The 24,808-nt window shown below is 56.1% G+C and overlaps 1 protein-coding gene across 1 annotated transcript in view; it reads right to left on the minus strand.

The window, feature by feature from the left end:
• Positions 1–875: 875 nt before the first annotated feature.
• Positions 876–24,808, minus strand: part of Myh9 (myosin heavy chain 9) — a 90,435-nt gene continuing 66,502 nt past the window's right edge. The window contains exons 15-41 of the mRNA XM_004634575.3: positions 24,487–24,601; positions 22,121–22,314; positions 21,660–21,781; positions 20,829–20,898; positions 19,210–19,370; positions 18,492–18,600; positions 16,883–17,014; positions 16,314–16,520; positions 15,785–15,922; positions 15,367–15,490; positions 13,497–13,668; positions 12,567–12,779; positions 12,035–12,179; positions 10,722–10,928; positions 10,399–10,503; positions 9,977–10,129; positions 9,536–9,784; positions 8,025–8,237; positions 7,707–7,919; positions 7,344–7,505; positions 6,329–6,457; positions 5,423–5,511; positions 5,221–5,344; positions 4,750–4,958; positions 4,077–4,185; positions 3,810–3,982; positions 876–2,312 (exon numbers count right to left, since the gene is read on the minus strand). Coding sequence (XP_004634632.1) covers positions 2,195–2,312; positions 3,810–3,982; positions 4,077–4,185; positions 4,750–4,958; positions 5,221–5,344; positions 5,423–5,511; positions 6,329–6,457; positions 7,344–7,505; positions 7,707–7,919; positions 8,025–8,237; positions 9,536–9,784; positions 9,977–10,129; positions 10,399–10,503; positions 10,722–10,928; positions 12,035–12,179; positions 12,567–12,779; positions 13,497–13,668; positions 15,367–15,490; positions 15,785–15,922; positions 16,314–16,520; positions 16,883–17,014; positions 18,492–18,600; positions 19,210–19,370; positions 20,829–20,898; positions 21,660–21,781; positions 22,121–22,314; positions 24,487–24,601 — 4,155 coding nt within the window. The 3' untranslated portion in view covers positions 876–2,194. The remainder of the gene's footprint in view (positions 2,313–3,809; positions 3,983–4,076; positions 4,186–4,749; positions 4,959–5,220; positions 5,345–5,422; positions 5,512–6,328; positions 6,458–7,343; positions 7,506–7,706; positions 7,920–8,024; positions 8,238–9,535; positions 9,785–9,976; positions 10,130–10,398; positions 10,504–10,721; positions 10,929–12,034; positions 12,180–12,566; positions 12,780–13,496; positions 13,669–15,366; positions 15,491–15,784; positions 15,923–16,313; positions 16,521–16,882; positions 17,015–18,491; positions 18,601–19,209; positions 19,371–20,828; positions 20,899–21,659; positions 21,782–22,120; positions 22,315–24,486; positions 24,602–24,808) is intronic.

The following is a 24,808-nucleotide window of genomic DNA, read 5'->3' on the forward strand; positions in this document are numbered from 1 at the left end:
GCTTCACTCCAACAAGCTGCATACTGTTGGGTGCTCCACGACAGGCACCCCATCAGTTTCCTCTGTCTCTAGGGACCATGGAGGGATGGGCAAAATATACCTCACACAAGACATAGTCTCTCAGTCATTTCCAAAGTGCTCAGTTCAGCAGCTTCCTTGCATCCATAGTTAAGAAGTAAACAGCTACGGGTAAGAAGGGAAAATTGGGGAGGAGCAATGAGTGGCCGGCCCCCTCATTAAGGGGTCAACACACAGAGTGAAGCTAAATGAAGGAAATCCTATGGTGTCAGTTTAAGAATGAGGAGATGATCGATGAAGCAAATCAGACGGCCCGTAAACACAGACAGGAAGCGTGCGTAACCCAACGTGTGCTAACGGGTGCCGGCAGCACGGCCTCGTGCTCCCCAGTGCGGACGTGGAGCAGGCGCGGACGCCGTGGGTGCTCATCAGAGCGCCTGCTCTTCGCCGTCGTCGTGCTTTCTCTTTGCCTGGCACCACGCACGCTTTCTCCACTCCGAGCTACTGACCCTTTCTTCCCCCTGGAAGCTCTGGGCCCTCCGACCCCCGTGCTAGCGGCTCCGCACCGGCACAGCCATCCTTACTGACCTGCACACCTTGGTCACCGCCTCCGCCAGGGGTAAGACAGATGAGCCCTGGGAAAGGCGACAGAGAAGGTGCCTCGGGCACCCCGCTGCGGCGCACCGTTCCCGGGTCCCTCAGCAGCACTGCGGTGGAACTGGGGCTGAGGACGTCGCCGTGGCCGCTCGAGCCTGCCCAGTTCAAAATCCAGGACAGACATGGCCGGAGGTTCTCCTGGTGCCCCGCCAGCCTTCCCAGCCTCTCTGTCCCCAAATGGACACCACAGACGCAGCTCGTAGCACATGGTTCTCTTTATTGTGACGCTCAGTGGAAAACATCTGTAAACCAGCTTACTGTAGTGGTGACAGCTGCAACACATGCTAAGTAAGGCACTTTTATTATATAAAAGGGGGGGTCGGAGCTCCATTGGCCCCTTTGTGACAGCAACTGGGACCTGAATTCAGAGCTTTTTAGGCATATGTAGCTTGTATGGAGCCGTAGCTTCATGATGTGTTGAGTTTGGTTTAAAAAAAAAAAAATGCCTTCTTGCCATAAGTAAGTCTAAGTGCAGCATATACAAAACAGTTAGGAATACAAGTGAATTCAGCAACCAGTGTAGACCAGTGTAGGACAAGCTACGCTCTTCTAAACATGGTTCCAGAGGAAAGGCAGTGATAGACTCAGAGCGGCATCATTTACTACAAGGGGAGAAAAAAAAAAACCTTTTTTTTTTCCTTCCTTTCAGAAAGCCCATGCAGGTGGAGATTTGAAACTGTACTGAGTCCACAGTGCAGGTAAGCTGCCCTTGGGAGGCACAGAATCGCGTGGAGGGCCACCAGCTCCGATGCTCTGGCTGCCAGATCGGGGGCAAGTCCCCTAACCATTAAATATATTTGGTCCCCAAGAGTGTTAGGAGAAGGCCGTGGCCTGTCCAGCGTGCCCGACACCCTGCCTGCCCCGCCTGACAGCCTGGCTGTGCAGGGCCAGGCTGCCCTGGGCCCAGGAGGGGAGGCGGCATTGCACTTGAGACTTCTTGGAATCGGGAGGGGCGGGGACACAGGCGCTGCCCAGAAGGATAGAGGGCCCCGCTCCCTGCATTCTGTGCCCTGCACAGAGGTGGGGCCCGGCCTGCTCCTTCCAGACCTCTCAGAGCCCAGGGGCGTGGGGACGACGGGACTGAGGTGTGAGGTCACCACGTGTGATTGCCAACGGCAGATGAAGGAGCAGGAAGAAAGAGTTGGCGGCAAGGCAGGAGCCCAGGGTCTGGGGGCTATGGGTGTCGGGCTATCAAAACTCTTTTAGTCTGAAGAAAAATAGATTCATAGAAAACTCTGGTGCCGGCCAGGCAGCTGCCCCCTCGCCTGGCTGCATGTCCGTCCAGGTGAGAGAGGTGTATCCCTGCTGGTCACGCTTTGCAGGCCTGGGCCCGGCCCTGTCTCTTTGGTATCAGATTCTGGGAGGGGTAGGGGACTGGAGGGCCGCAGCAGAGGAAGCCAACGCCTTCAGCAGGGCTGGCGGAAGGGGTCACGGTCACAGCAGTCCCAAGCGGGCACTGCGGGGACAGGGAGAGGTGTGCAGTCATCCGTCCGTCCTTCTGGGAGGCAGGAGAAGCAGCCTATTCGGCAGGCTTGGCCTCAGCCCCATCCGCTTTGCCGTCCACCTCCTCGTCTGAGCAGTCACCAGTGCCCTTTCGGGCCATTCGGCGGGGCACAACAAACGGCATGTCCCCGCGCCTGCAGGTAAAGGCAGAGGGTCAGCAGGGCCCAGCTGAGGGGCAGCAGCATGTCCCATATGGGGTGCTGACGTCCCTTGGGAGGAAGCAGCATCCCTGAGCCTTGGAGTCATCACTGTGGGTGGGACAGGACGACACTGAGGAGCAGGGAATCGGAGCAGAAACTGTGGCTGCATTGGACCTCTCGGCACTAGCAGGAAATGGGTGCAAACAGCAGGAGGCAGGGCTCAAGGACAGGCTGCGTGCTCTGCAACAGGCAGCCTTCTGCACGAGCTCCTTCCAAATGGGGGGCTGGGCGGCGGCAGCACTGAGGTGCAGCGCTTACCCAGCAGGCAGAGCCCTGGGCTCCACGCCCCCTCAACAAACAGGTGGAACCAAGAGACAGGGATGACTGTTTCCCCAGGATGCTGGACAGGTAAATACAGATCACAGGATAGAGACTGCATGTTGAAATGCTGGTGACCAAGTCTAGCCTTTTGGCTCTTATCCCTTCAGAAAACAGGCCCCAGCCACACGTGCTGACACCTAGCTGTAGTCCCAGCTGCTCAGAAGGCTGAGGCCAGAAGATCATGAGTTTGAGGGCAGCATGGCTACATAACAACTCTCTCTCAAGAAAAGAAAAAGGAAAAGGAAAAAGGGGCAAGTATGTGTTGCCCATCTGTAATCCCCGCTACTCAGGAGGCTGAAGCATGAGTGTACGTTTAAGGGCAGCCTTGGCAACTTGGCAAGACCCTTTGTCAGGGAAAAACAAGGACTGGGGCCACTGCTCAGCAGTAGAGCGCCTGCCCAGAACACACAAGGTCCTGGGTTCGATCACCAGTAGTGCAAAAAACAGAGTAACTGGGGCTGGTGAGATGGCTCAGTGGTCTAAAGCACCTACTTAGAACAAGCTTAGTAAAGCAAAGAGACCACGGTTCAATCCCCCAGCACCACATGCCACCCCTGGTGGGCTGAGCTGGCCACACACACACACACACACACACACACAAAAATTAAAAAAATTAAAATTAAAATTAAAAAAAAAAACAGAGTAACTAATGGTGGGAGGAGGAATGCAAGTGAGATTCTCAGAGAAAAAGATGTTCGTGCCACAACGCCGGCCCCTCCTGGATTCCTGCTGGCTCAAGGCTGCTGCACGTTCTACACCCCGCAGGCACTGCGTGTCAGCCTTGCATTCACCCTGCAGGTGTTTACTTCCCAGGAGCCTAACACAGGCCGGGGATCCCACCAGGTGGCCTCCGGCAACCTGTGCTTCAGAACGTGCAGCCTGGAACTGTCCTTGCCAGGTCTGGAGTACAGGATGGTGGACTTTAACTAGTTGGGAACAAACTACCTGGAGTTCCCAGTGCGCTCAGGAGCTGGGCTGAGGCTGCAGGGAACAAGGGACCTGTGAGGGCAGCACCGCTCCACATCAGACGCCTTCCCTGCACGCCTGCCCACCAGCTCTGGTTGAGAACTGAGCCGAGGGGCTGCTCGCATGGCCGTCAGCATGGCTCACCTCAGCTTGTTCTTCAGGGAGCTGACCTCGCGGTTCATGGCATCGGCTGTCTCGGTTGCATCCTCCAACTCACGCTGCAGCTTCCGGCGTGAGGCATTGGCCCGCTGCGCCTCTTCCTCGGCCTCCTCCAGCTGCCGCTTGAGCTGCTTCAGGCGCGTGGATGCCTTATCAGCCTGGGGAGAAGGTGGCCGGGAACCGGGTAAGGAGATCTGGGCAAGTGCCGGGCGCAGGCACCCACACCCGGGTCTGCCTCTGCTGCACACGCACCTGGTCCTTATACTGCTCCGCGTTCCTCCGCTCATCATCCACCTGCATCAGCACATCCTTCAGCCTCTTCTCAGCCCGGCGAACCTGCTTGGAGGCTGCCTGGCGCTCCCTGTTGGGCAGACGAATAAATGGCTCAGGGACACCTTCCTCAGGCAGTACAGCCAAGGAGATGCAAAGTATTGACTCCACAGGGTGGCCTCAAGGTCGAGGTCAAGGTACTGGCCTTCCCTGGACACCCACTAGGTGCTCTGTCAGTCAGGACAGGCACGGTGCTTAGCCCCACTTCACAGATGAGGCAACAGGGCCCAGGGGAAGGAGTAACCCTCTCAAAGTTCACGAATGTAGCAAGGAAATGAGAAACACAAGTCTGGGACTCGCTTCCAGCCTCTCCCAAGAAGCCTCAGACTCACTGAGCCTATGGGCGGTTGGCCAGGTGGGCAGGACCCCACTGCCCCGCAGCGCTCCTTCAGCCCGCAAGGTCAACCAAATTCCTGTTCAAACCCCACTGCCCCTCCAGCAAGGACCAGAACTGCCCTGGGTGGGAAGTCAGCCTCTGGACTTGGGAGGCTGAGGACAGCAAGGCCTATGGCACACCAAGGCCTACAGCTGTTCCAGGAAGGCCACAGAAAGGCTGCTGTGTGCTCCTGCCCGGCCGGGCGGTGGGGGCACGTACTTGGTCTCGTTGTCCAGCTGCTCCTCCAGTTGAGCGATCTTGGCCTCAAGGGCAGCAATGGAGGCCTTGTACTTGGACTTGACGGTGCTCTCCATCTCCTGCAGCTTGACCTTGAGCTCTTTGTTCTGCCGTTCCAGCTGCTGCCTGGCGTTCTCGTTCTTCTGGGCGTGGCTGCGCTCCAGGTTCAGGTCTGTGTTGATCTGGTCGATCTAGAGGAAAGCCAGTGGCTCTGAGGTGGGCTGGGCCCTGGCTACTGCCAGCCGCCACTGGGGCCCACGAGCCCGCTGGGCCCTGGAGCCTGAGACCTCAGCTCTCCCGGACAGGAAGTAGCCCATAAACAGGGGTACACGGATTGATGTGGGTGCCAAACATTTCTCAGAAGCAACCAGGAAGCAGAGAGCCCACAGCTTCTGCCAGCTGCTGCCTCTGTCCAGGCAAGAAGCTCGGACCCTGGGCGGACCCTGCACCCACCTGCAGGTTGGCCTTCTTCAGCCGGTCGTTGATCAGCTCTGTGTTGCCCTGCTCCTCCTCCAGCTCCTCTTCCAGCTGGGCAATGCGGGCCTCCAGACGCCGCTTCTCCTCCAATGCCAGGGCTCTGTGAAGGTCGGGGTGAAATGAAGTCCCCTGAATGGGGAAGACACCCAGCCCCGCTCCTGCCTCCTCGTCTGCTCACCCTTTGCCGCTGCTGTTGGCAATCTCGTCAGCCAGCTCATCCCGCTCCTGCTGGGCCTGGCGCTTGGCACGCTCGGCAGCTGCCAATTCCTGTCACAAGGACCAGAATGTGACCACTGGGTTGCCATGGCCCCCATTCCCTGCACTCCACAGACACCTTGAGGAGCCACCCATGAAGCCCCTCCTCCATGAAGCCCTCCTTCAGCCCCTCCTCCATGAAGCCCCTCCTCCATGAAGCCCTCTTTCAGCCCACCCTGCAGCTCAGGGTGAGCCCCTGGTCTAAGGTCACAGCTTTAGTACCACAAGTTCAAACCCCTTCACTACAAGCAATCAAGCCAGGTGTCAGGGATACAAGGGAGAAACACCCTGGCCTATCAAGAGACAGGGGCAGGAGACAGGGACGAAGCTCAGGCTACAGCCCGGAGTCACTGCACACAAGAGGCAGGGGGCAGGTGTCACTCTAGGGGCAGCAGCATCCACAGTGACAGTGGAGGGAAAGAGCCCCTGGGCCCCAGCAGGAGAGCAGAGGAGCATGTGCTGAGCACGTCAGGAGCCGGAGCACCACGTGTAGGAGACCCTCAGTACAGCAGCTTTCACTACGTGGCTGCCCTGTGACTCACAAGACAGCCCAGGGGACACTCGAGCCCCTTCACAGTACCACCCACCTCTGGAGGTATGATTACCACAAGGCCACAGCACAGGGCCTGAGGTGTCACAATTTCGCCTCCCTCCACCACTCCCTGACTACATGAGGGAGCCCAGGAAGGAGCCCTTTTGGAAAACAAGGGCCTTCCCAAGTCATGCTGGAGTGTGCTGGCATGCCTGCAGCCCTCCCGCCAACTGACAAGGATAGATGTATGCCAGCTCTGTGCTGCCACCAGCTGGATGGCCCCTGGGGTCGGCTCACCTCCTGCAGCTGAATCATCTCGGCCTCCATGCTCTTCAGCTTCTTTTCGTTCTCCTTGGCCTGCGCCAGGATCTCCTCCCGGGAAGCACGCGTGTCCTCCAGCTCTCGCATACAGTCCTTCATCTGGGCCTGGTGGGGAGGAGAGGTTGGCACTGCCCACCACGTCCCATCAGGTCCAGGCCTTCCAGCCCACACCCCATAGGGAGTGCCTTGGCAAGGAGGACCAGGTTTTAGCCACATTCGCCCAGCTCAACTGAGAGAACAAAGGAATGAGCTGCAGACCACTGTGCAGCCTACCCGTTTACACTCACGACGTCAGGGTCCACAAAGCATGCTATTGGCCATAGTAATCACTGAGTACCTATCAGCCATCTGCCACTTTCTTGCTCCCCATAACTGCCTATTAAACTGAATCTGGGGCTCACAGCGCCACCCAGTGCACACCCATAATTCCAAATCTGTGCCCAGGCCGGCCCAGTTACAAGGTAGGAAACATGCTTCCTGTCAGCCCAGCAGGGCCACAAAGCAGGAATTGTCCTTCATCCTCCTGCTGTTCCGCTGTGTATAATGTTAAAGATCTTTGACAAATTGTCTTTTCTTCTGCAGACAAATGTCACATTGGGATTCTCGGAGTCAAATGACAGGACTCTTGTGTACAGCCAGTCTGGCCTGGGAAAAGCACTCCTGACGTTCACAGACCACATGCTCACAACCCTGCGCACAGCACATGTTCCAAGTTGGTGGGGGCACGGTGACACCCTCAGAGCAGTCTGTCCCCTAGACCAGCACTTGGCTTTGCTTCCAACACACCCAGCCGCTGACTTCACCGCAAGTTTGCTGTCAGGTCATTCTTTCTGCTCAGCTCCGGGCCTAAGTCTCTGCCTGCGAGATGGGCTTCAGGCAGCCAAGACCTTGTTCTCAGAGGGCAGCAGATCGTGGGCTGTACTCATTTCCCCCCCGTGGCTGGCGGACCCAAGCCCAGCACGGCACGCAGACTGCCCCCACCCAGCCTCACCTGCAGCTTCCGCAGCTGCTTGATGGCTTCCTCCCGGTTCTTGTTGGCGGTATCGATGTGCGCCTCCAGGTCCTTCAGGTCCATCTCCAGCTTCTTTCGGGCGGCCACTGCCAGTGAGCGCTGCTTCTTCTCATCCTCCAGCTCTGCCTCCATCTCCCGAACCTGGGGAACCCCGACAGCTCAAGAAGGCGGGCCACAGGACTCCAGCCCTGAGCCCCAACAAGCTAGGGCAGTCTTGTAGGAGCTATGGACCTACCCAAGCCCTGGGACAGAGGAGGGGGGCCTGGGCCATGGGAAGAGCGGCCCCCGGAAGTCAGGGCAGTCCCTGGTGCCTCTGCATGGGGCAGGGAGGGCTGCACGCACCTGTCTGACGAGCTGCTTCTTCTTCTCCTCGCTCTGCTCATCGCGGCCCTGCAGGTCCCGTTCGAACTGGGCCTTCATGGCCTGCAGGTTCACCTCCAGCCGCAGCTTGGCATCCTCGGTGGCCTGCAGCTCATCCTCCAGCTCCTCCAGCTGCGTCTTCATCTCCTCCACCTGCTGCTCCAGGGCACGCTTGGACTTCTCTAGCTCGTGCACCTGAGCCCAGTAGCCCATGTCAGGCCATGGGCAGGTACACACACCCTGGCCCCACCTGATGCCCCCAGCGCCCTCCCCAGGCTCCACAGCTGGCCCAGCACTCACGCTCTTGCCCACGTCATCCTTAGAGCTCATGAGGTCCTCCATCTCTGTGCGGAACTGCTTGTTGAGGCGCTCCAGCTCTGCCTTCTGCTCCATGGCCTCTTCCAGCGCCCGGGCCAGGGACAGCGCCTTGGTCTCTTTCTCTCGGGCCTCTGCCTCAGCCCGGTCACGCTCCTCTGCGTACTTGGCAGAGATGGACTTCTCCTCAGCCAGGAGCTGGAGAGAGGCACACTGTGAGGCCAGGGCACTGACACATGTGGACCACTGAGGCACTGCAGCCAGCTACTGGCTCTGTAGGGAACGAGGCCCTGGATGCTGGGTCTGAGAGGGGCAGCACCCAGGACAAGCAACTGAAGCCTGCAGCCCAGAAACTGGCTGGATCCGAGGAAGACAGTCACAGTGTAGTGTGCCCCAGTGACTAGACAGGAATTCCTCCACCCCTAATACTGTCACCACCCAATAACATCAATTGTCTGTCACATGGTGTCCCTTAACACTAGCTAAAGAAATCTTTCATTCTCTTCAAGAACCTGAAAAGCCCTGAAAGTGGGTTAGACTTTTTCTTGAAGAGAATTTTAGTCTGGCTACTCCAAAGCCCAAATCCAATGTGCAGCCTCCTCCAAAAATGCCCCGTGTCTGTTTGTCTCTATGTGGGCCTGCCCTGGCTCTGCCTGATCTCCCACATCCTTTCCTTTGCTCCTCTTGGACTCCAGGGATTGGCAACTTTCTTGGAGAAGGGTTGACAGCATTCCTTAGACTCTGGAGGCCCTGCAGTCTGTAGCAACTACTCCGTTCCGCTACTATGGCACAAACAGCCAGAAACAACATGTAAATGGGCATGACTGCGGCTAACAAAACTTCATAATATAGTGGTGGGCTGACTTTGTCTGAGCTGATAGGTTCTGGCCCTTGTATGAATGGCTGAATTATTATGGGGGCCATCTGACATGGCTGACGCCCTTACCACAACAGCTTATCTTCCCAATGACTACTTCCTCCTCCCCGACTCCAGCCCTGGATACAATTTCCTCTCACCTTTCCCGCTCACTGCATGCAGGAGGGACCCCAGTCAGCTCCTTACGTGTAACTGAAACTGCCCGTCACACTCCACCCCTAGCAAAAGTCCACGAAAGTCTCAGCTTCCTTCATCTCAGGTAGAGGATCCCCCGTTTCCCTTGGATCCTCTCCATGTCATTTGGAGTCAACAAAGGCGGCTTTTATCTTTCCTATCCGCTTGCTGGCATCCTGATTTACTCATTCTGTTATTCTATCTGGCCCTGGTGTCTGCATCTCTCTAAGTTGTCCAGACTCTTGGAACAGATATGAACATATAAATGAAACATCTCAAACAATAAAACCAGTCCATTGCAGAACTTAAGAAGGCCCTTGAACGCGCCCCCTGCTGGTCACTCTCTTCCCAGGCCCCTCCTCCCAGAGTGTGGACCATGAAGTGGCCTCGCCATCGGTCCATGGGCTAGAAACAGAGATGTGGCGACCTCACCCTGGCCACATACCTGGTCGAACTTCTTCTGCTTCTTCTCGAGGTTGGAGACGCTCTGCCGCTGGTGGTCCAAGTCCACCAGGAGGTCGTCCAGCTCCTGCTGCAGCCGTGTCTTGGTCTTCTCCAGCTTGTCATAGGCGGCCACCTTCTCCTCATGCCGCTGGCTCAGGCCCTCCAGGTCCTTCTGGAGCTTGCGCTTAGCTTCCTCGGCAGTCTCCAGGCACCCCACGCCATCCTCCATCTTCTTCTTCATGTCGGTCACCTGGACCAGGCAGGGAGTGAGGAGACACACAAGATGGCACCCATTCCAGACACACCTGTCCTGGTGACACCCAGAAGCTGAATGCCACACTTTAAAGGGGAACCAGCTGCCAACCCAGCTATAGAATCTCCCCCACCACTTCCCTCCTCCAGCAGGGCAAGAAAAGGTGTTTCTGTGGAGGGGCGGCCACACCTGGGCATGGAGGGTAGCGATCTGCTTCTCCAAGTTGCGCTTGGCTTCCTCCTCCTCCTCCAGCTGCTCCTTGAAGGAGTTCTTCTCGTCCTCCATCTGCTTCAGCTTGGTGCTCAGGCTCAGCTTCTGCCGGTTCTCCTCCTGCAGCAGCTCCTACTCCGTGGGGAAAGGGGGCATGGTGCTCAGGGACACCATAGGTGTGAGAGTTCTCAGGCCCACACCCAATAGGAGGGCCAGTTCCTTGGGCTTAGGGGACAGCTACATAAAGACCTGGGGGCAGCTGGGAGGACCTTTGGAGGAGGGAGAGGAGGGACGATCAGTGAGCTCTGTGACAAAAGCCCAGAGGACTGGCAGCTAAAGCCACATGATCATGGGGTCCTCATGGGAAGAATCCCACCTCCAGGTCCCAACCCCAGCCATACCTGAGTGTCCTGCAGCTGGGACTCCAGTGTGGAGAAGTCCTTGGTAAGCTTGCTGGACTTGCTGTCAGACTGGTTGAGCAGACCAGTCACGTTGTCCAGCTCAACCTTAGTGGGGAAGAGAAAGGCAAGGACTGAGAGCCCAGCTTTAGCTACCCTGGCAGAGCTGGACCTCAGTCACAGTTGAACCACAGAGGCCCCCCCCCCCCCCCCAGGAGCCAGCACGGGCAGAGAACAGCTAAAGAAGTTGGTCTCCTTAGGTCTCAGCTACCACCCCGCTGGTGCTGAGGACCCGTGCCCAGGCCAGGGCCCAGCAGCAACCTCACCTGCAATTTGGTGACCTTGTCGGCCAGCTCGGTGCGCACGCGCTCTCCCTCGTTGAACTTGACCTGCAGCTCTTGCAGCTGGGCCTCCACCTTCTTGCGCTTGTGCTCTGAGTCCCCCTTGCCCTGCATCAGGACCTTCACCTCATTGGCCAGCTCGCCCCGCTCATTCTCCAGGGTCTGCTTTGCCTTCTCGAGGGTGGCTTTCACCTGGCGGGAGGTCAAAGATGTAAATGGGACATCTGGGACCTAGCACATGGCTGTTCTTTCTACTATCACTGGAAGAGCCACCTTTGCAAGGTCAAGTTGCTGCCTCTGCAGCAAAAATAACAAGTATAGGAAAAGCCCCGGGCTGGGGAGGCCTGGGCCTCAGCTGTCTTCCTCTCAGAGGTAGGGTAAGCCTCCAAGGAGCTTGGCTTCCCTGCCCAGTCTCCCTCCCTGGATAGCAGGAATGTTCTAACAAAAGGTGTGGCAGATTTTTGAGTTTTGCAGCATTTATACTATAACTATTATTATTCTTAGACTTCCAATAAAGCATATATGTGACAATCCTTCAAAACTAAAAAGGTGGAGCTTAGGAGAAAAGTACAAGCATCCCACCCTGGACCCCACTGAGCTGGATGTGAGCACGTGCACAGGCTTGTTGAGGGACAGCACTGTGGGCCAAGGCAGGCAGTGTCGCCTCCAGGCCAGGGTAGAGCAGGCAGACAAATGGACAGGGCAATTCCAAAAGATTTTACAGCTTGCCACATGTAAGAATAGGAGCCATAGGCAACAGGACCTGTCCCGTTAGGGAGCTGCCTGACCAGGGGCCTGCTGGACAGATGTCACCAGAGCTTCCTGGCAAGAGGCTAGTGTACCCCTTGCTTGCTGGTCCCAAAAGGACTCCACAGTCAGAAAAGGGACCACTAAGCCCTCTAACACCCCGACTCAGGGTCGCTCTGATTCCTTGACGTTTTCTGGTCTGACAGGATGGACACAGAATAATGACAAGAACATAATGTATTTTTTCCTTACCAAGTATTTTATGCATGTTATCAACTCTAAACTTTTGATGATCAATCAGATCAGACAGACCTATCATTATCCTCCCTTGCAGACAGAGAAACTGGGACACAGGCGTTCTTCTGTGCCCAGGTCACTCAGTGACTAAGAGATGGAGCCAAGCCTCAGATCCAGGCAGTCTGAGGCCTGAGCCACTCACTCGGCTCTGCACACCCAGCTTAGAGAATGCACACCCTGAGTGGTGGGGGTCAGTGGAGGCCCGGCCTGGAAGGAACCTCCCTGCCCTGCCTGAAGGATGGGGAGCTGCGCACCCGCTTGGTCTGCTCCAGCTGCTCGGCCAGCTCCTCCACGGCCTGCGAGTGCTTCTGCCTCATCTCCTGGATCTGTGCTTCATGAGTTCTGGCCTCCTCCTCTAGGGTCTTCTTCAGGATGTTCACTTCCTGCTCGCGTTTGGACCTGGACAGAGAAACACAGAGTGGAAGCCGAAAATGCTGGAACAATGCATGCTAGACTCTCCCCTGCCTGCTGAGAGGGTGGTGGGGGTAGAGCACTTGTCCACAGTGGCCCCTCTCTTTGGTCATCCTCTAGAGCCTTCCATTCCCTTCCAGCCTCAGGGTCTAACCTTGCATCACCCCATCCTTGACTCAGCAGGCCTTCCCTTTTGTAGAGGAGCTGCTGAGAAAGCATCACCAACCAAGCCCTCTGTGCAAAAGGCCACCGTGTGCAAGGATGCAGACTCCAGCTTTCTAGGGCAAGGTCTCTTCTCCGCCCCAGCGCCCTCCCCACAGCTCCATCCTCACAGCCAGATCATCAGGGCCTTGACCAGGCAGCTCCACAGCATACCTGAGCTCCTGCTGGGCAGCCGTGGAATCCAAAGTGTCCTCCAACTCTGTCTTCAGTGCCTCCAGTTCTTCTCCAAGATCCCGTTTCTGCTTCTCAGCTTTGTTCCTAGAAGCTCGCTCAGATTCCAGGTCTTCCTGGAGTTCGGAAATTTGAGATTCCAGTTCCCGAATCTTCTTTAGCGCCATATTCTTCTGGGCTGCTTCTTCTTCCACTCTGCCAAAGATCAGTAACATCAGGATGAAGCCACTTCCCCCTTCAAAGAGCAGAGCCTGCAGAGGCGGCCTGGGGAAGCAGCTAATGCCACACTGGCAGTCACAGTCGTGGCACTTGGGATCTCTCTCTGCAAACCCACACACAAGCCATCCATAAGACTAAGGGCAGCTATACTCTGAGAGCGAGAAAACAGAAGCTCGTATTTCATTTCATCTTCCGGATTAAGATTCTCAGCTTTAATTATGTTTTAAAAGTCCAAATGTTCAATGAAAAAAATAAAAGTAAGATTTATGGTCCACGATGACTGCGACCGTAGAAATGAGCATGTGCCTTGGATTCAGGAGTCAATGCTCAGTTTGCCAACTGTACAAGTGGATCCTTTGGGGAGGGCGCTGGCCCACAGAAAGATTATGCACATGCAGGGCCAAGGTGAGGGTGGGAGAAGCTCCACCTTCGGCTAACTGCTGTGGATAGAAGCTAGCCTAATCTAAAGTATTGTTTAAAATGCATGCCTATAGCCAAGAAATTTAAAAATTTAGCCAACACACTTTAAAGAAGTGGGTGGCAGTTGCGGATGACCTTTTGGGGAATTGCAAACAGAAGACACCCTAGACCGTTCAGGCTCGTAAGGAACAGGATGTGTTTTGCTGGCAGACCCTGTGCTGACTTCAAGTGTGGCACTGTCCCGCTGGCCACAGCTGGTGGCCTGGGCCTCACCTGGCCAGAGCAGCCTGCAGCTCCTCCTCCTTCTTGGCTAGCTGCATCTTGAGCTCGGCGATCTGCGCCTGCAGCTCTGCAATCTGGTCGCTGAGGTCTGTGGAATCGCCCTCCAGCTTGCGGCGGGTCTTCTCCAGCTCCTGCCGCTGCTTCTCTTCCCTGCGGAGGCGCTCTGCCAGGGATGGCAAGGAGTGGACACAAACCGTCAGTGGCCACAGACATTCTGACTGATTTTAACTACTTATAAAAAATGCTTCTAAGCACTTCCTATAAACACACACAATATTACAGGGAGGTGACATCTGTACCCAAGTCCTGGATGAATAAAAACATTGCCATGAGAGGCAAAGGTCCCTGTCTCTCTGTAGTGCATCTGTCCTTCTGTGTCTGGGCAGTTAATTTCTTTACAGCTGTACCACATTCGGCATGAATCTGAGCTTATCTGGCAGAACGGCCTAGCATGAATTCTGCGCTCAAAGAACAGCATCAGGGCTCAACATCGGGCTTTACAATTCCCTCTGTGACGCCACTTAGGTAACTCATCTTCCGCTGACTCTTGAGCCAGAAGGGCAGGAAGACAACCTAGGCCCCCAGGTGGAGAGGCGCAGGTGAGTGACCGCCCTGAAGCACTGACAGTGGTGCCCAGCCCAGCCCCGGCTGTAGTGATTCCTCCTAGACTTCCCTGTCGCTCAAGCTTAGGATTTGGAGACTTCCTGGGTTAAGTCTCGCAGAACACACTCCTTGGCCTTGGCCTGGCATTCTCTTCCATGAATTTAACACAAGCTAGCTACCCTTCTACGACTGACAGGCACGCGCTGTGCTGGTCATGTGCTCTGACGGACAAAGTCCCTGAGCACTCTTCTCACCCACAACTCCCAGCGCGCATGGCCAAGAGCATCTAAGGGAAGTGCAGGGCCCAGCACACAAGCTTTGTCCTCTCCCCAGAACAGCAATCGTGTTGCAAAGCCGCCTACCATTTCTACTCCCAGAGCTGTGTGTGCGTGTTCACTGGTCAACATTCTTGCTAACGTGGGTTAGTGTCACTCTTCTATCTGTGTCTGTTAAGCCAGAGGGGCCACCACACACCCCTTGGATGACCTGGCCTTTTGGGCTCCTCCCAAGAGAAGGAGGACAGTGATAGGAAAGGGGTCTGTGGTGGGACCTCCTTTTCCTCCTCAACATGATATGCTGCATCCCATAATAGTGACAGGGCCAGACTGGGCAGAGACACCAAGCTAGGGGAGTCCTCCAGCACTCAGCCCACACAGTTCTGGCCCTACATCCACCACTGAGGTAGAAGTTCCCATAGCAGTCTCGGCTCCCTTCACCACCACCGTTATTCTCAAGAGACGAGGGCCAGGGCTGCTCGGGAGTCAGGACCTGTGCCCCAGATGTCAGGGACTTGTCAGCCTCCCCCAGGTGAAGTAGTACCCTCTAGCAACAGCTGTCCAGCACTTTGTAGCCCATGCCTGTTCATGTGGTCAAGCCTCACAAACTCTCCCGTTGTGTTCCCTTTATAAATAAGAGAAATCACAGCCCAAGGGGACCACACAATAGGGATGGGTGGCACAGCAAGCAGACAATGGGATGGTCAGGTCTAGGGTTAGACCCACACCCCTCGGGAGGCCTCAAGAGCTGCTGAGATGCATGGCACCAGACAGCTGAGCACGTCACGGCTCTCCTCACACGGGGGCCACCCATCCCACACAGCAGCAGAGCCCGCATCTCAAGCTCCCATGGGTACCATACACTGTCCCCTATGGCCTAGTGGCCCTGGGTCTTCAGATGGCAGTGCTGAGGCCCAGCCCCTGGTGAGCTGTGGACACCCTGCGCTCCAAGGGACAGGCGCACTCCTGCCTAGGTGCCTCACCCTCCAGGTCGGTGATCATGGCCTCGTGCTTGTTCTTGAGCTTGGCCAGGCTCTTGGACTTCTCTTCCTCTTCCATGAGGTTTGTGGTGAACTCAGCTATTCTGTCCTCCAGCAGCTTCTTCTCCTGTGGGGGAGGGCACAGCCGGGTCAGAGTTTAGCATCAGCTAGGCACACACTTTGGCCTTCTAAGGCATAACACCCACCAATCTAGGACTGACTGGCAAGGAAACACCTGCCAGGTGCATCAGGGTTTCCCGGACTGAGGTCACCAGCCCCTGTGAAATAACAGTTTCCAGAGAACCTAAAGCTGTGACAGCGCACCCTGCAGGGACAGCGCACCCTGCAGGGACAGTGCACCCTGCCCAACCTGGCCTGGCCCAGTCCAGCCCTCCCTGCCCAGGTCCCCAGAGTGCCTTGCCTTGGCCAGCTTGCAGTTCTGGTCCTCCATGATGATCTGGTCCTCCTCCAGCTTCTTCAGCTTGGCCTCCGTGGTCACCTTCTCTAGCTGGAGCTTCTGCCGGGCGCTCTCCTCCTCCTCCAGCTGCTCCTCAAGTTCCTACCAGGAAGGTGAGCGTGAGAAGAGCTCACCCCGCAGGCCCGGGAGCAAACTGAGGCCCCACTCACAGAACCACACATACGAGACAGGTGCAGGGCCAACCTGCCAGATACTGCCGAGAAGGGCTTACCCAAACCAGCCCGGCGAAGGCAGAGGGCCACACTAAGGGCCACCTGCCTCTTGAGCCAGCAAAACAAGGACCAGACAGAGGAACGCAATAAGCTGCAACACTGCACAGCACAGCCCTTGTGGAGACCCGAGATAAACCATCCCAAAGAGAGCTTATTCGGGCTGCCTGAGGTGGCAGAAAGGTGCTAGACAACTTGCTCCCTGTGGGGTCCGGGGGCACCCAGCATCCATCCCAGCGCCTCCTGCAGGGGGCAGTCAGTACCTGAATGTTCTGCTGCATTTTCTTCTTCTCCGTCTGCAGGTGCTGACAGCGCTCCTCCTCTTCCTCTACTCTGGCCTCAAGGTCATGGCAGATCTCTTCAAGCTCCTGCTTCTTGGCAGTCAGGCGGGCCCGGAGCTCCTCAGCCTCAGCACACAGCTCCGTTTCTGCCTGCAGCTGCTCCTGCAGCTGCAACTTTTCTGCCATGAGCTGCAAAGAACACAGGGAAGGAACACAAGCTCCTTGAAGCTCAAGCGGCTCCAGGCTGGATGCTCTGGAGCTCAGGTTTCCAGGCAGGAAGGAACTGACAAGAGCAGCTTCCAGCTAGAAGGTGTCAAGCTCCCAGGCAGCCCTAACATCACATCCTTCATCCTTGGCCACTGTCTCAGGAACATCAATAGCACAAGCAAGCGGATGAATCTCCATGGGAGAGCTGGACTTGAATTTCACACCCTCCATGCAGCTGTAGACCCTGGCCATTGTCTGTCCGCTGGTGGCCAGCAGGTGGCAGCACCAGAAGCATGTGCTCTGGGGCAGAAGCCAGCTGAAGCCCACCTCTGATTGCAGCCCACCTGTGACTGCAGCGTCTCCATCTCTGTGAGCCTGTTCTCCGCAGCCAGCTGCTTCTCCCGCACCTTCACCAGCTCCTCCTCCTTGGCCATCATCTCCTCCTCCTGCCGGCTCACTTGCAGCAGTGGCTTGACCTGGGAGAGGAGATGGGTGGGGCAGTCAGGCCCGGCAGGAAGATGGCACCCCTGACCAGCACCCTGGAGGGCGAGCTCGCAGCAGTGGGGCAGCCAGATGCACTGCGGGGAGACCACACGAGCAGGGGCAGCCCTCCCAGGAGTCTGGCTGGTGCTTACGCCATAGGCCACCAACCCGCTAATCACATTGTAGGAAATTCATTCCACATATGCATGGAAACGTTCATGACAGCAGTGTTGATAAGAACAAACTTCAGAAATGACGTAAAGCTCTATGGCTGGAGACCCAGCCAGATGAATTACGCTACGGCCTCCAGGAACAGCACAGGGTCTTCTAAAACACTGACAAGGAGTTTTGCACAAGTGTGTTTCTACGAGTCACGGCTCAGCTGTGTGAGAACACTTTACACAACTGAGATTTGAGGAGAAATGGGAGAAAACGCTGAAGCATCTGTTGCTGCTGGATTAGGGGGAAGCATTATGGGTGAACTTTTGTTTTCTTCTTCGTGTTTTTTGTTAGTGAATTTTCATAATTCCAGAAGTTACATATTACAAATAAAAGCATCCCATACAACTTTAGAAATAAAAGGCTTTTAAAAAGCTGGTGAGGGGCCAGCAAGATAGCTCAGCAGACTAAGTGCCTGCTTAGGCAAGCACAGGGACCAGGGTTCAATCCCCAGCACCACATGCCAAGCTGGCCCAGCCACTGAGACTGGGTGTGGTGGCGCACACGTGTAATCCCAACACTGGGTAGGCTGAAAACAGGAGGCTCACTATGAGTCTGAGCTGTATAGTCAGACCCTGTACCAAATACATTATAATTAATATTAACACTGGGGAGGCCAGTGCACCCATGGGCACAGCTTCTGAGCGGCTGTCCTGCAGCTTTTCGAGGGTGGTGCCCACTGTATCAAGTGGGGCTGCAGCACACGAGGGCACTGCACCTGAGATGCTGCTCTGATCCAGACTGCCATGCACACCAGACCAACCCAGTGCTCAAAACCCCCAAACGCTACAGGTCAGGGCCACACAGACTCACACTGGGCACTACAGGCGGTAAACGACTCTGAGTGGGACAGCATGAGGCCAGCTTGTCCCATGTTGGGAGCTGCTGAAGCTGGAATGGCAGCTTCTGATCCTATGTGGATGGCAGGACAGGGCCTCACTGCCCAAAGCACTCAAGCTACCTGAGCCTTGAGAAAAACATCCTGCGCAGACCATTCTTGCTATCAGTCGCTAGGCAACCTTGTATCTCCTGATATTAACTTTGCAGCCCTACCGTCGCTCTTGGAGTCTTTTGCCAATCAGGCAAACAGGCCTCCTTCTGAACCCAGCTCTTGTCTCTTGTCTATTTTTTCCTCATTCCTGCTGCCATCTCTTCTGGGAGTACACTGAGAGACCACTGGATCTCTACAGTCCCACTTGCTGTGCATGGCCCCGGAGCCCCCAGAAGGACGCACAAGGCCCCAGCACCCACCTTGGTGAAGAGCCGCCACCACTGCCAGTTGCGCAGCTTGAGGTAGGCAGCACAGTTCCTCTGCAGGACCCTCATGGCTGTCAGCTGCTGCTGGCGCTTGGCAAAAGCCCTGTGGAGCAAGGGACGCAGTCAGCACCTGGGCCACTGAGGGGACTTGGATTTCAGTTACCCACCCTGCAGGGCCCCCGTCTTGGCTTCAGCTGGGGAAGAATATCAGCAGTTGAGGCTCTGTAAAAAGGGCTGCACAGTGTTGGCTGGAGGACTCTGGATAAACGAGGGTCCGTCTGACCCAGCTCCACAGACTCTGTCTCCCAGGGCTCAGGGACCAGTGTGCACCCAGCACACCGGCAGTGCTGCAGGAGGAGGCCCAATGCCCTCAGGAGCTGCCCTGAACTCACGGGTGGCACCTGCCTGGGGAGCACAGGGGTCTGTGGTGACAGGCAGGCCTTGAGTGCTGTCCCCACAGGAATACCTAGTAAGGACTATGGAGCAGAAATGTGGGGGTTGCAAATCCAGCACAAAGTCCCCTCTTCTCATTGGTCCCCTGGACTTCCATCAGAAACACCTGCTGCTACTCCTTGGAGGAAGCACAGGGGCAGGAGGGCCCAGGTCCTTCCCTAGACAGGCTCTGCCTAGATCATGGCTAGCTGAGTGCTCCTCCACGACAGGAGGAAGCACAGGGACCCTGGCGGGGGAATGAGCCATCCCCAGAACTCACTTCCTGGCCAGGTAGCCCCTGCAGCAGGCCTGGAAGCCTATGATGACGTCAGTGATCTTCAGGTCCCGCTCCTCTTCCAGGTGGGCCAGCACACCAGCACGGAAGAACACTTTGCTCTGACCAATGCGGTACAGGTTGCTGTCAAGCTCCAAGGCCTTAATCTAGATTGGGAAAAAGCAGGCACTGACTCAGTGTCCATGCAGGTGCTCAGAGGGACTCAGCCCAGGGTGGCCCTGGGCCAAGAAGGCAAGTTTAGGACACTGGGATGAGGATCGGGCTTGACCAGAGGCCCCAGGATAAGGCTGGAATACCTCAAGTTGCACTTTCGGAAAGTTAACTCAGAGCCCTCCTCTCCTTCCGTCCCCCACCTCTGCACACAGAGCCGTGCTCCGCTAACCCCCAGTTGGACCACGCCTGACGGGAAGCAGCGGAGCATCACTAGTGCTCAGATACAGCACATGCCACCCCTCAGGCCACAACTGCGAGTAACAGTGCTCCCTCACAGCAGAACTGTGGGGACTAAACAAGAGAAGGCACGAAGCCAACACAGAGCTGAGCATCTTGAGCACCGAGTGTCAGCTGTCATAATGCTCTGGACTAACTCCAGGGACAGTGCTGAGGCTCTCTTGAGAGGCCCACAGGCAAGGCCATGTGTGTCCGTCTGCCTGGGAGGGAATGCAGTTTGCATACGCTCCCAAAATGCAATGTCACGAATATCCTAAGAAGGGGACCTGGGGGCGCTCCGTGCCCACAAATGGCACCAGTAGTCTGGGAAGAGACCCTCACAGAAAGACAGAGACTAAGGGAGGAGCCGGGGCGCTTCTGCCACTGGGCCGCTCACTGTGAACAAGCTCGGGCTTCCTGCAGGGCCTACAGAAGGAACACACAGCCCACCTGGGCGGTAGGCCACCTAGACACTGGGGAAAAAAGGACACCCGCCGGACACAGCGCCTCTGCCTCCCTGAGCTGCCTGACAAGCACTGCAAGCAGGAAGCAGGCTCCTTCCTTCGCCTATCCTTAATCTCCTCATCAATGAATGTAGATTTCTGCACATGGTAAATACTGAAATTTTCTTTTCTTTCCCCCACCAACTCCAATTCTTTAGAAAAATGAGACAAAGGCAGTGGATGCCAACCCTGGCCAGGTCAGGGACAGCAAGATGCCAAGAAAGCAAGACAAGCGACCTGAGATAGGCATGAGCCCCAGCATACTCCCTGAGCACCACAAGGCCAACACACATTCACCCAGAACTGCGCGTGCACACTGCACAGCTGCAGGGGCTGCCTGGGAAAGGTGCCATACACAGATTCCAGTGGCTTTGCACCAGTCATGGGGCTCCAGGCCTGCTGCCCTGGCTAAAGTTGCCCACCTACTCCCCTAGGGGGCATAAATGACATGAGCAAAAAGCAGGAAAGTGTGTCCTGATCAGAACAGACCATCTCCTTTTGAGCCCTGTCTGCTGTGGCCTCAGGGACCACGACTGTCCAGAGGATGGGAGGGCTGCCGCTCAGGCACCTGGCAGGATCCACACCAGAGCACCAGCAGGGACAGCACAGGCTCGTCTCACAGGAGTGGCTGGGCAGCCAGAGCTGACCCCACAGAGACGCAGCTGGACTCACCATGAGCACACAGGCCTGCTTCCCATCCATGAAGCCCTTAGGAATGGAGTTCGGCGTTAGGATCTCGTATCTGAAGGAGGAAAGAGAAGTTGGTCATTTCACCTGTTGTCTGCACTCTGCATGGCCTGGAAAGCAAGCAGCAGACTGAAATCATCCTGTAATGCAGCACACGGAGAGTCCTCAAAACTTCCTGTAAGGAGCGCAGACACATAGTGGGCCCCACAGCCTGCACTTTCCTGGGCCGAGGGAAGGCAGGCATGGCTTCCCAGAGTAAGAAAGGAACATTATGCTAACCCATCTCAGTCAGCTGGCATGGGCGACTCCCTGCTCACTGCCCAGAGTCCCCATGAAGAGTCCTGGGACAGCCACGTTCCCATCACTCTGGACACTGGAGGGCAACCACATCAGGGAGGCCATGTCACGGCAGCCATCGGCACTGCCCACAGCCACTAGGCGAACAGGGCGGTGCATCCATACAGGCAGCTAGAAGCCACAGTGTCTCCAACGCCTGTCTCCATAAGCCTCCTTCACTGCACACGTGTCTGGCTGACCCTCCTCAATTCCTTTTCACACCTCTCTACCTCCAGCAAACAATACCAGGCCTTTTCAGTCACAAGCAGTAAAAACCAGCACAACGGCTTTCCATCAGGTGGGGATGGCCCTTCTCACATAAAGGACATGATGGATTTCCTGTCTGTGACACAGTGAGGACACCTCTTCTCACATAAAGGTGGAACAGAGAAAGGACACATAGAGAGCCGGCCACATCCCACGTGCCTGTGGACAGGGCCAGGCCACTATTGAGGGTCACTGCAGGAGCAGCCCACTCACCTCTGCCGGAACTCCTGGAAGACCACCCTGTTGGGGAAGCCCTGGCGGCAGATGCGGATGCCCTCGAGGACACCGTTGCAGCGCAGCTGGTCCAGCACAAGATGAGGGTCTAGCTTGCCGGCCTGGAGAGAAAAGCACACACAGGAGTCTCACTTCCATACCTAGGGGCTGACAGAAGAGGCCATGTGCCCCCCACCTCCTGCCACAGCTCAGCAGACAAAAGCTGAAGGAGTTGCTGCAGAGCACGGATGATGTTCCGGTCCAATGACCCAGCCAGGGAGCGTCCAATGAGACAGCATAACCAACAGGAAACCCAGGCCACGAATGCAGCACATCCTCAGCCCCCAGAGCCAGCCCACCCAGGGCACCACGAAGAGCTCTACACACTCAGCAGACAGAGGAACCCCGGCACTGGGGGAGGCAGAAAAGGAGGACCGAGGCCACACCACAAACAGTCGTACCTTCTTCTCGTGGTTGGGGATGATGCAGCGTACAAAGTTGGGATTGGTGTTCCTCAGCGTGGCCATCAGCTTGGCCAGCTGCTCCTTGTAGAGCTGGCCCACGGTGCGGAACATGCCCTTCCGCGTCTTGAAGGCCCCAGGCAATGCTGTCTCTGACATGCCGGCCACCTGGTCCAAGCCAATGATGCGATCCACTGCAAGACCACAAAGCAGGTGAGTGCCAGCAATCCCAGCTTGGTGGCAGGGAGGGGCGGGGCTGCAGGAAAGAGACAGACGGACACAAGCCAGGACAGAGAAAGAGAGGCAGTGTGGTGGTGCCAGGCCCTTCTGCCTGGAGCTAGAGTGCTAAGATCGCTCGCAGTGGGCAGGCCCGACCTGGGCAGGACGCAGAGAAGGAGAAGGGGAAGTCCCTGCATTCGTGTCCCTTGGGTGGCTATGCTCCCATCAAAGCCACCCTTGTGTTTTCACATCCTGCTCTATTCTCAGCGCACTCTGAAAGTGCCCACTCCCAAAGAGACCCAGTAAGTTGGTAACGACTTCTGGGAGTCGAGGCTGGTTGGGGCAGGTGTCAAAACCTAGCTTAGAGCATCATATAGTCCTCGTTCCCAGTTAAAAACAATCAACATCTTGAGTTGATATGGACCTTTACTCCAAGTTAAAGCAAGCTCAGAGCCATGAAGAGGGAGCTCCAAAACTACTTACTCTGCCACTGTCACCAGGGTTCTGAGTGATAGGTCTCTTTCCGAAGTCACCCTGGGTTGGGATCTTTTAAGCCAGGGACCAAGACCAGTGCTGCTGTTATAGAGAACTTTGAAGCACCACCACTAGCCATAAACATTTTTCCCTCAGTACAGAGGATCAAACCCAGGGTCTTCACACTGAGCTATGTCCACATGCTGAGCTGTATCTACAGCCCTTTTTATTTTGTGACAGAGACTCATTAAGTTGCCCAGAGTGGTCTTGAACTTGCCACACTCTTCCTCAGCCTCCCAGAGTGCTGGGGTTACAGGCAGGCAACCCCACACTCAGCAATCTTCGTATTCTTGTATTTGACAGCCTTCTAGCTCATGGCTCTTCCTGATCTAAACCAACCTCCAAAGGAGGGAACCCCCATTAGGGCGGCTCATGCTCATCAGCTGTGAAATGAACCACTTCCTCCCAGGTAAAAAATACAACACACCAAAGCAAGCCAGCCACTGGAGACCAGTATTAAGCAAGAGTTAAATTTTAAGGCTTCCACTACTGAAAGTAAAAATTAGAGTTGACTGACAAAGCCCATGCCTCATTCCTGTCTGATCGGCTTTCTAATATTTATCTGAAGACAGCAGAAAGGACACTTGCTCATTGCAGAGGCCAGAAGTGAGCCTGGAACCTACAAGCCGCCAATTGGATAGCAGGCATCTCTGCCCTTGTACCCAGCCCCCCCAGGCCTGTTTTATGGGCACCGAGGCTCCACACAATAGGTGGCTGATGCAGAAGAAGGTGCATTGGCCCCGCCGTAACTGGTCCTCTACAAGAATGTGTCCTGACTCCTGGCTGCGATGGCACAGTCGTTGCTAATGCTAAGTGACTACTACGCCAACACACAAATGCATGGCAGCCCTGAGGCACACAGCTGCATGCACACCACCTGGACCCCAGATGCCAACATCTGCAGCAGTAAGTCACCGCCTGCAGGGGGAGCTCTAAGGAGGACACATGTACCACAAAGTCCCCACAGAACCTAACAGCCGCATTCTGGAGGAGGCTGCACAATGGGGCGCTTGCGCAGAAGCCAGGGCTGATCAAGGGGAGAGCACAGCCAGCAGGAAGAGCCAACAGGGAGGACACAGCCAAAGCGCTTCTGGCACAGCTCTGGGGCGCACCGCACACACACACAAGATGTCACTCCAGGCAGCCAGTCACCTGATTCTAGGTGGAGAATGGGAAAGCGGTGATAGAAATAGGCTCTCTGAGTGCTCTGCATCTCTGCAACAGAGAGGTTAAAGCAAGACCCAGGCAAAGGAGAGGAGAGAGGAACAAATCCAAAGAAAAAGAACAACTTCAAAGAAACCAGCCTACCAGGGAGTAGAAGGCGGAAACGGAAGGAGGCCAGTCCCGGCGACCTGCACAGCAAGGCGCAGGCCCACCCTGGACTTGGCCTCTAGGAAAGTGCCCTGGCCACTGTGGCTGCAAGGCCGAGGGGAGCCTCTGCGAGAGGAAGGGGGCTGTGGAGCATGCACGGGGCAGCCGCTCCCTTTCAGCTCAAGGGACATTTCTGCCAGAAGCTACAGGGGACAGGAACCACCTGGTGGGTGTCAGGGCCCACTGCAGAGGAAGGGTGTGCCTAGCACAGCCAGGAGGCGAGACGGAGGGCAAGGACGTACCATCCTTCCACAGCTCGGACACAAACTTGTCAGAGGACTGGTGCAGCAGCGTGGCAATGTTGTCATTCAGGGGGTCCATGTTCTTCATCAGCCACTCATCGGCTTTGTAATCCACCTAGAAGAGTCGGGGTCCTGGTCACAGGCTGTTCCGGGGTTCTGGGCTCACACCACATTCCCCCAGGGCCAAGCCAAACCCTCCTGTAGGAAGGTCAAAAAATAAAAACACTCTCTGGCCCAGGATTTCCATCCCCACAAAGGAAGTGCTACATGCCAAGGCCCACAGATATGGCTAAGATGCTTTCTGCAGTATTAGGAGTAAGAG

Source organism: Octodon degus, unplaced genomic scaffold, assembly GCF_000260255.1.
Source record: "Octodon degus isolate 3935 unplaced genomic scaffold, OctDeg1.0 scaffold00064, whole genome shotgun sequence".
Lineage (NCBI taxonomy): Eukaryota > Metazoa > Chordata > Mammalia > Rodentia > Octodontidae > Octodon > Octodon degus.